This window comes from Periophthalmus magnuspinnatus, chromosome 23 (genome assembly GCF_009829125.3).
Source record: "Periophthalmus magnuspinnatus isolate fPerMag1 chromosome 23, fPerMag1.2.pri, whole genome shotgun sequence".
Lineage (NCBI taxonomy): Eukaryota > Metazoa > Chordata > Actinopteri > Gobiiformes > Gobiidae > Periophthalmus > Periophthalmus magnuspinnatus.
The window spans coordinates 12,772,816-12,787,770 of record NC_047148.1 but is presented as its reverse complement, the minus strand read 5'-3'; the positions used below and the strand labels follow the sequence as shown (position 1 = coordinate 12,787,770).

Here is a 14,955-nt window from a genome sequence, read left to right as displayed (position 1 = left end):
TTATTATGTACAGTAAAGTCAACCAAACAATACAATCCTTGGATTTGAGCTTATAGTATGGCGTTTCAAAAAATTCCTCTTCCATTCTACATTCATATCATTCATATCAGCACAAACAGCATACATATTTGTAACTCCACTAAATGACTGCAGATACTCTTATGTTATGGTCTGGCATGCAGCTTATTTCACAAGCACCATATGAAAAAGTCCAGATCAAAATAATCCAGTTTAAATGTCCCTTTCATTATCAAACAGATATTTGAATCAGATTTTCAGTGATGTTTTTTCTTTATCTCCTACTGCAAGACAAGTCCTCTTCTTCTGAATAGGAATCTCAAGACTTGCAGATCCACCACACACAGCTGTTGTTGATTCTCTCTTCAAAATAAATCAGGTCTTTTTATTCTAAACAATAATACAGTGACAGTGATTGTTAAAGCGAAGAGAGATCCACATTATGTGCAGTCTTATTCCACTACAAACTGGCTGTTAGTCTAGCAGATACGAGAGGACGTGTAGAGAGAGGGGACGACAGCTTAATCAAAAGGCAGACAAAACTCTCCACGCTGCATGCAAAAGCCTGTTCTCACACAACACTCTCTAATGAACTCAAGGTGCTCTGAGTGTCTAAGAGTAGCACACACACACAACCACACCACTGCAGCAACAGAGAGATAAATACTTCTTATTTAATTAGACCGACAACTCTGAATGCGTGCCTTCACATAGCGCCCATAGAAAGAGCCTTGGCGATGAGAGCGGAGCTAAACAATGGCGGGCTGCAGGCTGGATGGAGGTGTGTTTTAGAGCTGTCAGGTGCATCACATTGCCCTGGTCCTGCAGCCAGACAGACAGGCAGCGCCGATGGGGAAGGGAACAAACCGGACTATTTCTGAACAGGAGGAAAAACAGAAAGAGGGTGAGAGCCAAAGCATTGATAAGATGTCTCCTGGAGCAGTAATGGCCTCCTATAGTGATTTAGCTGTGCAATATGGGGGAATGGCATGGATGAAAAATAAGCTACGGCTGAAATGATTTCTATTAATACAAACCAAAACGCTTTAAGAATTTGCCTTCTCAAGCAATTATTCTCACACAGCAGTCATGAATCATTCTGGTTTATGTATCTTTGTAAAAAGAGAGGGAAAAATACTATAAAAATCCACATTTCCTAATTGTCTGGAGTGCATGTTTGGCGTACATGAGTAAAAGACAGAGACGTCATGACAGGTCATGTATTGTTCTATTGTGTTTTTCAAGTAATAATTAGCAGGTACCTTTCCTTTAGGCTGGAAAACATCAGCAAGTCTTTTTTATAGTTGAAAGATACTACAACATTTATTTTGTTACGTTTTAAGGGTTTTCCATGTGGTGAATGGCTGCCACAGCATAAGCTTAAATGCTTGAGCAGTTATTATTGTGTTCTTTCTATTATAGAGCAGTATAATGTCATTGCATTTCCCACTAAGCTCTTGTCCACACACACAGAGGCCTACACAGTGACTCACGCAGCAGCAGTGCCGCACATGCTGTTTTGTTCCGGTGCGCACCTCCCTGGGGGATCCTCCAGGGCTGTTCTAAGAGATAGCAGGGACCTTCTCCACACTCTCTCTCCCCCACTGTCTGACCTTTACAAAACACAAGTCAGAAAATGTGTGGCATTTTCCTCTAATCATCGCCACCTAAATGCTTGAAAAATAGTCCTGAGCCTCAATTAAGGCTCTATATGCCCCGTGAGGATAGATCCTCTGTAGATCCAACGCCTAATCGTTATCAAAGCAGCTGGATTTAGTGTGCCGCACCATCGCGCACTTAACCTGGCCTTTTTCCAATACATTTATCAGTTTGTCTCCTTAGTAAGGCTCCATAAAGCTCAGTAATGCTTTATTCTGTGATCTTGTTTGTGGCTTCAATGATTGGCTGAAAAATGCTTGACTTTGCAGCCCTGTCTGTGCTCTAGTCAATACTCTTTTGAGCAGGTATGCCTCAAAACCTGAGCTCAATGAAAACAGAAGCCAAATAAATCCCTTTCAATACATCTTATGCTTAGGTGAGGCACGGCTCCTCTGGTAAAACGCTCTCAAGTAGATTTTTGGCTGACTTTTCTCAAGGACACAGACTAAGTTTCCTTGTGTTACAAAACAAACACCTTCATATCATGTAAATGTGGTGCAGAATCATCAGTAGAGGTTCAAAATTTCTTGATTCAGAGTCGTTCTCACCTGTAAATAAAAACAGAAAGGGTGCTTTTTCTTAAAATACCAGCTTGATCACAGATATTTGGTAAAATTATTTTTTTATGTCAATGAAATCAATCATTTCAGCAAATAAGTTCAAAATCAACCTGTAACTGTTTCACCAGGATTTACAGGAGATACACACATATTTTTTGTAATGTAAAACATGCAAATTAGTACTTATACTATGTACATGTCTTTACTAATGTTGCTGTTCACTTTTAATTAGATCCACAGTTCTAAAAATATTCACAGCTTTGGCGTTAGCGTTCCATCAATTAGTTTCAGAGTGAAAATTGGCACCATTGTCAAAGCAATTAACAATCTTTTGAGTGATGAAAACTACCCCAAATTGTGCCTACAAACAGTAAGCTGAAACACACAACTTTACCAATATGTGAAGTTGTGGCCATAGCTAAAATTGGAGGTTCCCTGAATACTTGTTTGTTCTTGTATTCTAGTTTGAGAATCTAAAACATTACCATAAACAATATAAGATGTGTTGCATGTGGGTTTCATTAATATTTCACCATTCTATGCAGTATAATACATATCTAATCCTATAAACAAGGTCATTTAGAGTACACTAACCTTGGTTCACATGTTAGACCAAAACATTGTACAAATGATGCGTATTCCTCTGGCTGCTGTAGAAGAACTTTGCAGAGATACACATGGACAACTCAATGAATATTTCACTATTCTACTTGAATGACAAACACAAATTATGAATATGACCATTCAAGTGTGTTTTGGGTCAAATTAAGTCAGCTGGGTATAGTTTGGCTTCCCTTGACCCTTTGCAGCCTTGTATGTAGCATGGAGGCTGTACTATACATGATAAGATGCTCTTTCCCCATTGACCTCTCGTACAGTCAGTCGTGCTTTACAGTGTAGTGTGGTTGGCAATGATCCCTGCTTTTACTTTGCAAATGAAACTAGTGGAGCGTGGTGTGGCGTTTGAGTCTCATCCATGAAAAACCGCAGCCGCAGACAGGAGCACTATCGTGATCTCGGCTTCATGCCCACTGCTCTAACAGGTTTACCCTGGCTTCCATTAATCACCGCAGATCTAACAAATGAATGGATTAAGTGTGTTTGACTGAGCATGTACACGTATGCAAATCAATGCTACAATACAGAGGTTTGCGACGCATAAGACCCACTATATTTAAACGGAAAGAATGTTTTCCACAATGAAACACACAATACGCATGTTATGATGGCAGGTAACTAACAGATGAAGAACCGGGCGTAGAACAAAAACGGGAGCGTGGAGAAGTGTCCAAAAAGATGAACATTGAATCATTATTTTACAAAAAACAATACTGAAATTGCATACTAATTAAATAACTGGATAATACAAAAATAAACTATAAAGAACTGAAGACTGACTAAGGTCGCTGCAGCAGAGGACCCACTGGTCTCTGGTCTGGTGGTGGCTCCGGGCTTTTATCCTTTTATCTGGTGGGTGGATCTGGGTGGGTGGAGGCAAGGCAAAGAACAGAAGTAAAACTAGTTTGTAACAATGCACCTTTCCTTTTTGTGATTGTACCGCACAGACAGTCAGGCCCATGTGTCCTTAACTCAAGATATGAACAAGACAAATCAGCTGCCTTCTTTCCCCGGAGTTGCTCCCTCTGGCGTTAGCAACAGGTTTGATTGACAGCGTTGCTAAGTGCCTGCCCCCTGCTAAACCAGGGGTGCAGGCGGGAAGGGGCGTTACCTTCAACAGCTGCGCTCCAGATTGGCTCTTTAGTTGCTATGATACTCATGCTTGGAATTCGTCCCTATAACCGCTAGCCTCGATAAGCTTCAATTGGCTGGAACCGAACGCTTTGTCCAGTTTTTTATTGCTGGGTTTCAGATGACGTCACGACATTCTATAGGATAATAACATTTAATAAAGATGGAAGTCAGCTATAATCAATATTGCTAAAGTGCAAATGTTAAAAGTTAATTGGTCTAGTCACTAATTTAACTCATCAGGTTAAACATTTGTGCATTTACCTGTTAGATATTTAAAGGCAAAACACAATGTTATCAATGGTGAAATCTGGCTTCGTCCCCCCCATGACATTCTAGAAACTAAAATCCACCAATGACATTGCATTTACATCCCTCCACGTCGCTCCACATTCAACAACTCATCACCCCAAGACCAAGGACGTTATTTGGAAGGAAAACTCCATCTGCTGAAAGAACAAGATCAATGTAATTACAAGAAAGACTAAAAGAAATCCATTGGAATTATATTGATTCAAACTTATTATGGAGCAGAGGAAAATGGTGTCGACGCTGCTGCGGTGCTGATTGGGGTCTGACTGCGGGTTGGAGGACAAATTCCACCGTGAGGAAGCATCCACTGGTGACACAGTGATGGGGTGAAACGAGGTTATTGCTCTGGCACTGAGAGGAATAACAGGGAAAGGAAGGAGAAAGGTCAAACCAGAGATTAATTCAATTCAATGTATTCTTGTATAGCGCAAAATCACAACAGCAGTCGCCTGTGTTGATATGACAAACAGAAAATTAAACAAGTTATTGGTCAATAAAAGACGGATTGAATGGCCAGAGCCTAATTCTATATTACAAGCAGCTACAAGAGGCGTTTCAGATATAATCAAACCATCGCTATATACGCCTTTATTCACATTATGCCACGCTCAAGACACTAAAATAGCATTAGCTCATCCCATGTAACAGATAAAGGACTTTTAACTTTATCACAAAGTTAATATAACAAAGTGCGTCTCACCTTTTTTGAACGCTTCTGCCGCAATATGTTTTTTTTATATGACAAGCATGATGATTTTATATTCACAATAACTCCTTGCTATAGCGTTCTGATGGTAGAAGTCTGGTTTCATCGCCCAACTGAAACACTGTGCTTCACTCGTGCATAAACCTCTCTTCCTGATTGTTCCGACCTAGTGACGATGAGGAGGCACAGTCAACATTTCTGAAAGTGTAGCAGATTCTCTTTCATGTACTAGACAGGGATTACATCAGGCCTAATGAGGAAGAAGAAAGGCGCATTTTCGTATTTGATGTCAGAACAGAGTGGTACAAGGGGGTGTCACTATAGGTCCACTGTTTTCCAGCGGCTATTGGCATTTTCGCCTCCTCGGTGACCCATTTTGTTCAAGATCAATCGAGCAATATGAAGGTTTAGATAGGACTAATTCTCGTGGTCTTGACTGTTGGTGACATTTGGGTGAACTAACCCCTGTGGAACGAGGCTTTCACATAAGGAGCGTATCCGCCACCATCTTAGCCCACTGAGAATCACCTCATTTCAGTGGCCTGCCATTTCGAATGCTTCAGCTTAATTATGTAGATAACGAGACAGGTCAGAGCAAAACAGATCCTGCAGAAAAATACCCCGTCTTTATTGAAGGGGCTCAGGTAAAGGGACCACGCTGTTGTTCTGCAAAATAACAGATGTGCTGCCCCAAAGAATTGGATGAGATTCAACTTTCTTCTCCACTGTGTAGTACATCATTCTGTTTTATGTCCCTTTGGCCAAATACACTCATCTAATGGATCATTTACTATAAGCCTGCAGTGTAGATTGGTGTAATGTGAAAAGGAATCAATGGCAAACACTGTACTAGTAGTTCATGATGAAATATTAAAAACTGTCAAAAACCAAGTGCTTTCTGTTGAACTTCCTACTGTACGTCTGCAGTCATAGTGTTCTAACTTTGTACCAATTAATATTGGAGGAAGAAGAGCCTGTCTCTACCCCTCTCACAAATTCTTTGCCAAATGCCTTAAGTGTTGAAATGTGGAAATGTGTGTGCATCATCATTTATAAATAGAGCTTCTCCATATAGACTCTCTTCAACACCAGAGGCAAGGTAAGGATGTAATTGCCAAAGGACACTTTGACAACTGGTCTGGAGGAGTAAGAGTAAAGGTGCCAATATTTAGCATTGGATTGTAGAAGGTTCTGCTTTAATCTGCACCAATTAAAAATGTGTCCTTATGAAAACCCTTAGATATTTTTATCATAATCCAAGAAAGAAGAATTAGCCCGTACGTGCTTTACATTAGCCCTAGCAGCTTATCAGAGTACAGAGCGGTCCAGCCAAACATCCATTCTAACATGGTGCACGGTGGGAAGATGCTGCTGTAATGTACTGACCCTCAGAGAATGAGTCATCTTGGAGGACTCCCTCAGACATAAGAAATGGCTAATTCAGTTAAATTCCCACACTTTTTCTGGTCCAAAGTCATCAGCCCAGTTTCTCTTTATGCCTGCTCTGCGTCAAGAGCCTGTCGCACAGTATGTGTGGAGAACACTGTCTTATCTTCTGAAAGGCCACAATAGGTTTTTCTTAGAAAATGATCTTTATCACTGAGCTTTCATTGGGTTTGCTCTCTGAAACTCTTAGAACTCATTGTGCACACTTCCTGAACGTAGGAATGCAGAGATTTTAAACCCTTTCTTTAAGTAAGGCAATGAATCTTGACTTAAAAATGACTTAAAAAGAAACGACTTAATGACTTAAAAAGAAACAAAATGTTATTTAATCAGTATGGAGTCAGAACTGTCATATTTTGGAGTGCACCAAATCAATCTTGTGAACAATTTTGTAGATCCTGTACACACTGTAGTTCTCATCCGTCAGGCATGCATTTAGTAAATACAACAGAGCATTTGATCTTTTTGATAAATATTCACAAAAAATACATTCATGTTTGTCCAAGCCTACTTTTTTGAAGTAGCCCAGTTGTTAGAACATCTTCTTCGCTGCTAGAGGTTTGTAAGTTGGAATGCTCGATATGAGAGAAGCTCTGTAGCTCAATTGCTTGAGTGCTTGTCCTCTGGTCTGAAGGTTTGCTGTTAGATTTCTGTTCCCTGTTGGTCAGGTTTATATGTTGGTACTTGCTGGCTTGGTCAAAACACTTCTTGTCCGTCTCGCCCCCAGAGTCATATCTGGTGTGTGTTGAGTGTTGAACACGTATAAAAATCAAAAAGAGACCTTTTAGTGCAAGCTTTGCACCTTTGCAGTTTTACATAGCTCTTTTAACAAGTGTTTATTTTACATGAATGTATGGTCTATAGTTTTGTTTTATATATTAGATTCATGTCCATCTAGCAAAACTCAATTATGTCCAAAAGGGTCGACCTGTACCTGCTGAAACATGTAACTGCCCCATATGAGGAAATGGGTCTTTGGTTTGTTTTTTATATTGCTGAAAAGTTCACTTCTGAAAACCTGTCACATCTCAAACTTTGAACACATCTTATGCCTCTGAACGGTTTGGACACATCAATTATTGTCAACAAAAATATACAGCTTTTAACAACGGTTTTGATATCACTTTTATAAGAGTTATATCAATCAATGTAATCCAGTATCAAACACGTGCTAGGCTCTGACAGCTCGTTGGAGACACAGTGCAGACTGAAACAGGCTTCCTTACACAGCGGAGGTGTCACAGAGAGGAAAGTCCGGAGGCTAGAGCAGTGTTCCCATAAGACAACAGCCGCGTGTCTCATACCTCATGTGTGCAGCCAAACAGACCATTCTGTTAGCTTTACACACTTTACTGCAAGTTTGATCTTTCAATTATTTATCAGTCACTATAGACCAGACTTAACTGACAGTCAGAGATACAAACCCTAAAGCCTGTGTTTCAAAGCACACTTTTACTTAAATGTGTTCTCTAAATAAGTAACACATTTTTGGCACTAGAGAAATGGGCTACATGTGGTCCTGGAAGTTGTTGTCACAGTACAATAGCATTTTATGTGAAACCAATACTGCAGTAAAATAACGGTACATTCTATACATCTTTTTCTTTTATGAGTACCCACAACAGGGCACAAGCCTCAGGTGCCATGTGGGAGTATAGCCCTTGTGCCACTCCAAGCCTAAGTCAATAGAGAAGGAATTTGCTCAGAAGATAGATAGATAGATAGATAGATAGATAGATAGATAGATAGATAGATCGAGGCAGATGTAATGATCTAATTCTCAGTCATCAATAATGTTTTGAAGAATTTAGTTTTAAAATCCTTTACAATTATTTTCTGTTTCAGGATGAGTGGACAGAAGCTGTGCGTACTGCTGGTCGCTATGGCACTGCTGATGCTAACGGCGATGGCGGCTGAAGGTGGCAAAGCTGAAAAAACAGGTGACAAACCACGTCAACTTTGTAGAGGCTTTACAATAATAACTCTTGTTGTAAATAGGAGCACTTGTCTATAACTTACACAAGCTATTGAACCCCAGCCAAAGAAAGATTGATCCACTTTAAACAGAGAAAGTTCCCTCTCAGTAATTGCATTATGAAGTAGCACAACTTCTTGGCAAGACTGTGCTGATTGAAATGTTTTGTTGAGTTTGATTCAACTTTAGTTTGAAGCAAATGGAAGTCCCAAGGGTAAAAGTGTCTCTTAAGAATACAATAAATACAGAGACATTTTACAAAATATACTAATTGACTTCTCTTGTGGGGGAAAAACAAAATCCCATATTTGAGTTAAGGGAGAACAACATTAGAACAAACAATTACACTCAGCCTGGAGGTTCATTAATAGGTCCATGTGGGAGACTTGAAAAACTCATTTAGACTTCATGTTATTTCACCTAGAAAAAAAAATGCAACTAAATCTAACAGTCACTTAAAAACGAAAGGAAAATACAACTAAAAAGTAATTGTTGTGTCTAGACCTTACAAGTATCTCCTCTCAAAACCAGGACTGATAAAGGGTCCATCACAATCAGTCAATCACATGCATTTGGACTTGAACCTGGTGAGTTGCAAATGCACTCTGTCACTATGTCTGAGGTTTATTTTGTTATGTGCATACACACAACGCAGAGACAACATACATCTTTCTTCGTGGGATTTTAATGAAAAATATAGACATATATTTCTTATTAACAGGGAAGCGCAGGTCTGACTGTGGGGAGTGGCAGTGGAGCGTGTGTGTGGCCAATGTGGGTGACTGTGGACTGGGCACCAGAGAGGGCACCCGCACTGGCACCGACTGCAAACAGACCATCAAGACCCAGCGCTGCAAGATCCCCTGCAACTGGAAGAAGAAGTTTGGAGGTAAACTTCAAAACAGAAAACAACTTTTTTGTAAGAATGAGTGAGTGATATCACAACAGGTAACACCACGTCAAGCTGAGTTAATTATAAAATGATTAACATTCCTGAGAAAGCAGAAGAACGCTCTTTTTGTACCATTGTCTGTTCACGTTTGAGACTGCACTCTTGAATGCTGAACTGTCTCTCAGTGACAGGCCTGGGGGACTTTTGTTTTCCCACTAAAGGCTTTCAGGCAGCGGCATGCTGCTCGCCAATGAGCCTGTCAGGAGTGATGAACACACTGCGGCAAATAATGGGCCCGCTAACTGCTTATATAGATTACAGCACAAAAAGTTTTGGGCAAGTGGCTACCGTACAAGCCTCAGGCCTTTTCAGTTAAGAATAAAAAAGTTGTCATCTGTCAGGACTGGGAAAAGCCAACATCAGAGTATTGTCTAAATGTGTACTTCATAACAGAAGAGGTAAACAGAGCTTTAGAGACATTGAGAGAGACAGGCCAAAGCAAGGCCAGAACATGAGTCAGGACTATAGCACACAGCAAAGAGGAGGAGCCAGTCAGTGCAGTGGGAGTAATCACTGTCTATTCCTTTATATAACAATGGTAGTGACTTTTTGAGCTGTTATTCCAACTAATGTAGACTAGAGAAATGTTAACCAAACTAAAGGCCAAACACTCCAGTTTCTCTACCCGTTAGAGTAGAGTTACTAACACATGTTACTACCTCAAGCCTGTTTTACTCGACAGCATGAGTAATACCCCTTTAGTAGGATCTGTACTACCAAGACTAACATAAAACACTACTGGTCAGATAAAATATAGTTTTCTTATACTACACACATATAGTAGATTGCTTAAATGATGAGGAAACATTTTTAAAAGCTGATAATATGCCTGACAAACTTGTGTAATGCCATACTGTGAAAACACACAAAGAGGTTTTATAAATGAATACAATGAAATCGTTTCACTTTCCTATAAAAGCAGAATATCACCATACTTTATCCAGGATTCACCCACAAACCTAAGGCTTAGTGGGTCAATCCCAGCTGCTGAAGTTGTTTACTTGGACATGACACTTGCCTCTGTATTAATGCGGGGCTTGAGTGGATGATTGGGATTGGTTGTGGCTGGAGAGGGCTATTAGTACAGACTGACATTCATATTTCCATTCATCAGACGTGGGGCAGCTAAGAATGATCACAAAAGTAGCTTATTGCCAACAAGTGTGGGGATGAATAATGCAGTGTGAAGCGCTATATAAAGCAATGGATTTATGATTATTAGGCCTTATCTGTCTATGTGGGTCTCAGGAAGTGTGAATAACCATTTGTTTGCTTTAATATGATGCTTGAGAAGGGCCTTATTCCCTCAATTGTGAGAGGAAGTGGCTTCTTCAAGACAAATTATAGGTATGAAGGTGCAGAGTTTTGAAAACTGGATGCTCATGCAGTCCCCATAGTGCACTCGCTGATGTGTCCACTGTGCACTGCTTGCCTCTTCACCTGTCTTGTCACCTTGCCCTGTTTTCATTAGTGTCCTGGGAGTGTAAGACAATGTGACACACTGGAGAAATGAGGAAGATGTGTGAGTACATGGACAACATAATAACATAGTATTCCCTTATGGATCACATATACGTCTCAGATATACAGTAAAGACACAAAGAAATGTATAGTTTTAATCAGGGATGGGACAAGATCTCATGCCACAAAATCTAGGGTGACAAAATTGCCACCAGATTGTGCACACATGCTGAAAATGATCTTGTGAGATTTTTCCCCCATGTTTTAACATTTGGATTGGATAAAAAAGGGTTTAAGTTCTGGCGAGTTACATTTCTTGAGAAGCTGTACTTCCACAAATCACTGCTACAATGATAAAACAAAATGGTGAGGCCAAAATTGTGAACTGGATTTACAATTTATTTATTATAAAGCATGTCAAATCTGGTGTGTTTTGTATGTCTCATTCTCATAGACCCAATCTTGTGTCTTGTCTTGTTTTGTGCAAATTGTAATTCTCCTCACCCTTAATTTTAACTTTGTTCCAATAGACAAAAGCAAACCCTGATTGCATCTAATAACACATGCATCATGTGTTATTTCAGCTTTTCCCAATAGAAAATTCATGCTTTCTCACATTTAAAGTTTCACATTTTTGTAAACAAAACAAACTATCCATAAATCTGTATTTCCTTTGGCCAAATGGATATTTGTAATCTGCGGAGATTAGTTTTGTTGTCTCAGTTTGATTTAACTGAACTTGCAAATGAGCAACTGCCCCTAATTAGCTCTCTTGTTTTGGCTAATGGCAAATGCAGGACAAACATAAAATGCTGATATAATTTGATAAATGAACTAGTTGCCTTTGCTTTGGCCTGCGAGGGGCTTTGTCTTTGGAGCCATCTTAAATAACGCATCCCTCTGAGGCCAAATGTAGGGTGAGTCTAAGAGGTTTTTGAGTTATTGCTGAAGATTTTGTTGTCAAGATTTCTGGATGATCAGTGGCCGGACAAGTTTAGGTTACATTCATCTATTACGTACTTTGTCACCCGGTATGGGCTGTATAAGGTGAGGCTTCAAATGCAAGGCCATTCACTCCGATAAGCTATAAAAAGTGCATCATTTTTGCTGTTGCGAGAAGATTAGATAAGGCGTCTTTGAACGTAAAGTTGTATTGAGTAACTTTTGATGAGCAGAAGGTAATAGCTAAATAAATGGAAAAAAAACTCATCATGGCTATTCAAAGTATATGACTCACACTTCCTCAGGCTCAAGAGGCTTATTTTATTGAATGATTGCAATTGGTACCAATAAAAAGACAAGTATAGGCACTGAGATGTGTAATTTTACTAGGCATTTTTGCATCGGCGTCTTCACCGTGATGACTGCTTAGCGCTACTCTAGTGCGCAAAAGCATCTAATCAAATATCTGATTGTTTTCTTTGCTCAACAGGGGAATGCAAGTACGAGTTTGACACGTGGGGGGAGTGCGATCTGGCAACGGGGAAGAAGAACAGGACAGGGGTGCTCAAAAAGGCGCTCATGGATGCAACCTGTGCTGCGACGGTTACAGCCACCAAGCCTTGTGGGAAAATCCCCAAGACCAAGCTGCAAGGTAAGCCCAAGGGGATTAATCATATAGGCATCGACATGTTAGGCCTGTCAACAACGTATACGCCAATGTCTAACTGATGGATTGCGCTGTCTTGGAATATATACACAATCTTTGATCAGCAACACAAGTTATGACATTTTACTGTTTTAGAAGCAGGAGTGGCGTGAAAATGTAATTAAAGACATGTCGGAAAGAAAGTTCAGCAAAAAATATCACTCAAATGGGAATGTATTTGAATGACAAGTTACATTACACAAGAACATGCTGTTTGTTTGTTTGTTTGCGGCATTCCCTTGTGCATTGATGTAAGAAAAGAGTTGGCTGTCCAGTCGAAACTTGACCGCAGAACTTTGAGATTGTTTTGATAAAGTTTTCCCAAATTCAAAGCTCTGTGAATATTTTCCAACTTCACAGCTGGTGGGCTTGAGAAACTGCAGAAACTCTGGGGTAAATTGACCAGTGACTAGGGACAAACGAAGCAAAGGAGAGAATGGACGGATTATAGTTAGAACTGACAGATAATTGTGCATGTCTATTTCTATTTTATTACTGTGACGTCTATAAACTTCCCGTCTTGCGCTGTGTGTTTTCAAACAAACAATTATAAACGAGGCAGAGCAGCAGCGATCCTAATTTAGATTAGCGCCCCCTCAATCCAATAGAATCCACCTGTTAATACCAGTGATAATGTAAAGGTGAAGAGGTTAAATCGCTATTCAGGGATAATTACACGTCTTTAGTCGTTAATTACCGAAATAATCAAAAAGCTATTCGTTTGCTCTTAACGCAAGATAAAAACAGAAAGAATCGAAACAGCCGTATTTGCCGAGAGGTTGAAAAAGACCAAATGACGAAGAAGCACTCTGCTCATGTCAAGTGAGTCATTGACCTTTGAAAATTTGATAAACGCTATTGACCCGCTGTGAATTTTGCACTGTTCAAATAGGATTATGAGTGCAGACCGCTGCCAATGATCACACGAGTGCTCTTATCCAGCTCCGCAGACGACATGTGTGCAAACCATATTCAGATATAGAGTTTGCCTAACCTCACTGTGGCCAAAGCAAACAGACAGAGGCAGGTGAGGACCCGATGACTGGATAAGACAATGAGATGTCAGCGGTAACAGGATGTGAACAGGATGGTCCCAGTTCTAACGCTTCTGTCAAGACCAATATTTGTCTTGAGATTTTAGCTCAACTCTATGTGACGGATAAGGGACAACACTGTTTATTTTGACGTGTCGCCCTTAAGTAACGCAGTGGAAGTGTTTAGGAACTGCATCCAACACCTGGGATTATTTCCTACCAAATACGGTGCGTTAAGCGTTGAATTTTTATTTATTTATTTATTTGTTTATGTGAGTTATTTAGTTTGAGAGTGCTATAATTTATACTACTACATACAACATACACAGCTATTGAAACAGAATTACCACTTTAGTTAAAAGTGTTCAATAAAAAAATTAAATAAAATAAAAAAAAATAAAAAAAAATAATTTAAAAAAAGTAAAAAAATAAATAAAATATATAGTATTTTTTGTGCATTAATATTAACTAAAGATATTGAGCAGATTAACAAAATGAAGCATACAAGGATATTTCCCTTGACCAGTTAATACAATATGGGAGTCAGTTTGATTATGTTAAATTGCCAAAATGCTGAGCCCTATATCTTAGAAAACACAGAATGTATACTTGCATTATCATTTCTTATTGTTGGCTTTATAGAGCAGTAGTGCATATGCATATGATACACGAACAAATTGCTTGGTGAGTAGTGCGTATACCTGCGTTGCATCTATTCTAATGAAGGCCAACAGCATGGATGCGGAGTGACACTTGGAGAGGCGAGAGTGCTGGGGGCAGAGGGGAGCTGAGGGGGGGCAGGAGGGGGGCAGGAGGGAGCTAAGGGGAGCTGAGCGAGCATGACAGTGGCATAGATGAAGCCAGGCAGCCAGGGAAAGAGAGCATCGCTATCACAGCTAGGTGCTATTTCCCACGTCTGCCAGTTGGAAGATAAGCCCTGGAAAGCACAGGGGTTACTGGGAAAACCAAACATGGGATGATGTGTACGGGGGTTGCACACAGGGGGGCAAAATTGTCTTTTGAGTATATGGCAGAGGTACAGTCCATGCCAGATCACAGGGCTACTATAAAATATACAGAAAGAAGTGCTGGCAATATAGAGAGTGCGATGAGAGATGAGAGGCGATCTAACCCCCAGGCAGAAAGCAGTGAGGATAGGCACAACCTAATCTGCAATTCTGAATACCTAGATAGGATTTTCCCCCGGACTGTGTGGTGGGCTGTGCTGGTGGAGCTAGCATCTGTCATTTGTAGATGCAGGAGAGGAGACAATGCTAAGAGGTGTCCGGAGAGAGTGACTGAAGACTGGAGAATTGCATGTCTTGGCTGTCTAAGACCACGTTATACTCAGGCCCTGTGGAGCAAGAGAGTGACAGAAATGAAACATAATAAATGCAGCAGAAACCTCCCGAGTCCCCACCTCCTATGTCTGCAG

The 14,955-nt window shown here is 40.2% G+C and overlaps 1 protein-coding gene across 1 annotated transcript in view; it reads left to right on the top strand.

Moving 5' to 3' along the window:
- ptn (pleiotrophin) overlaps positions 1 to 14,955 on the top strand; it is a 34,670-nt gene that overhangs the window by 15,467 nt on the left and 4,248 nt on the right. The window contains exons 2-4 of the mRNA XM_055231853.1: positions 8,296 to 8,402; positions 9,147 to 9,314; positions 12,271 to 12,432. Of these exons, the coding sequence (XP_055087828.1) occupies positions 8,297 to 8,402; positions 9,147 to 9,314; positions 12,271 to 12,432 (436 nt within the window). The 5' untranslated portion in view covers position 8,296. The remainder of the gene's footprint in view (positions 1 to 8,295; positions 8,403 to 9,146; positions 9,315 to 12,270; positions 12,433 to 14,955) is intronic.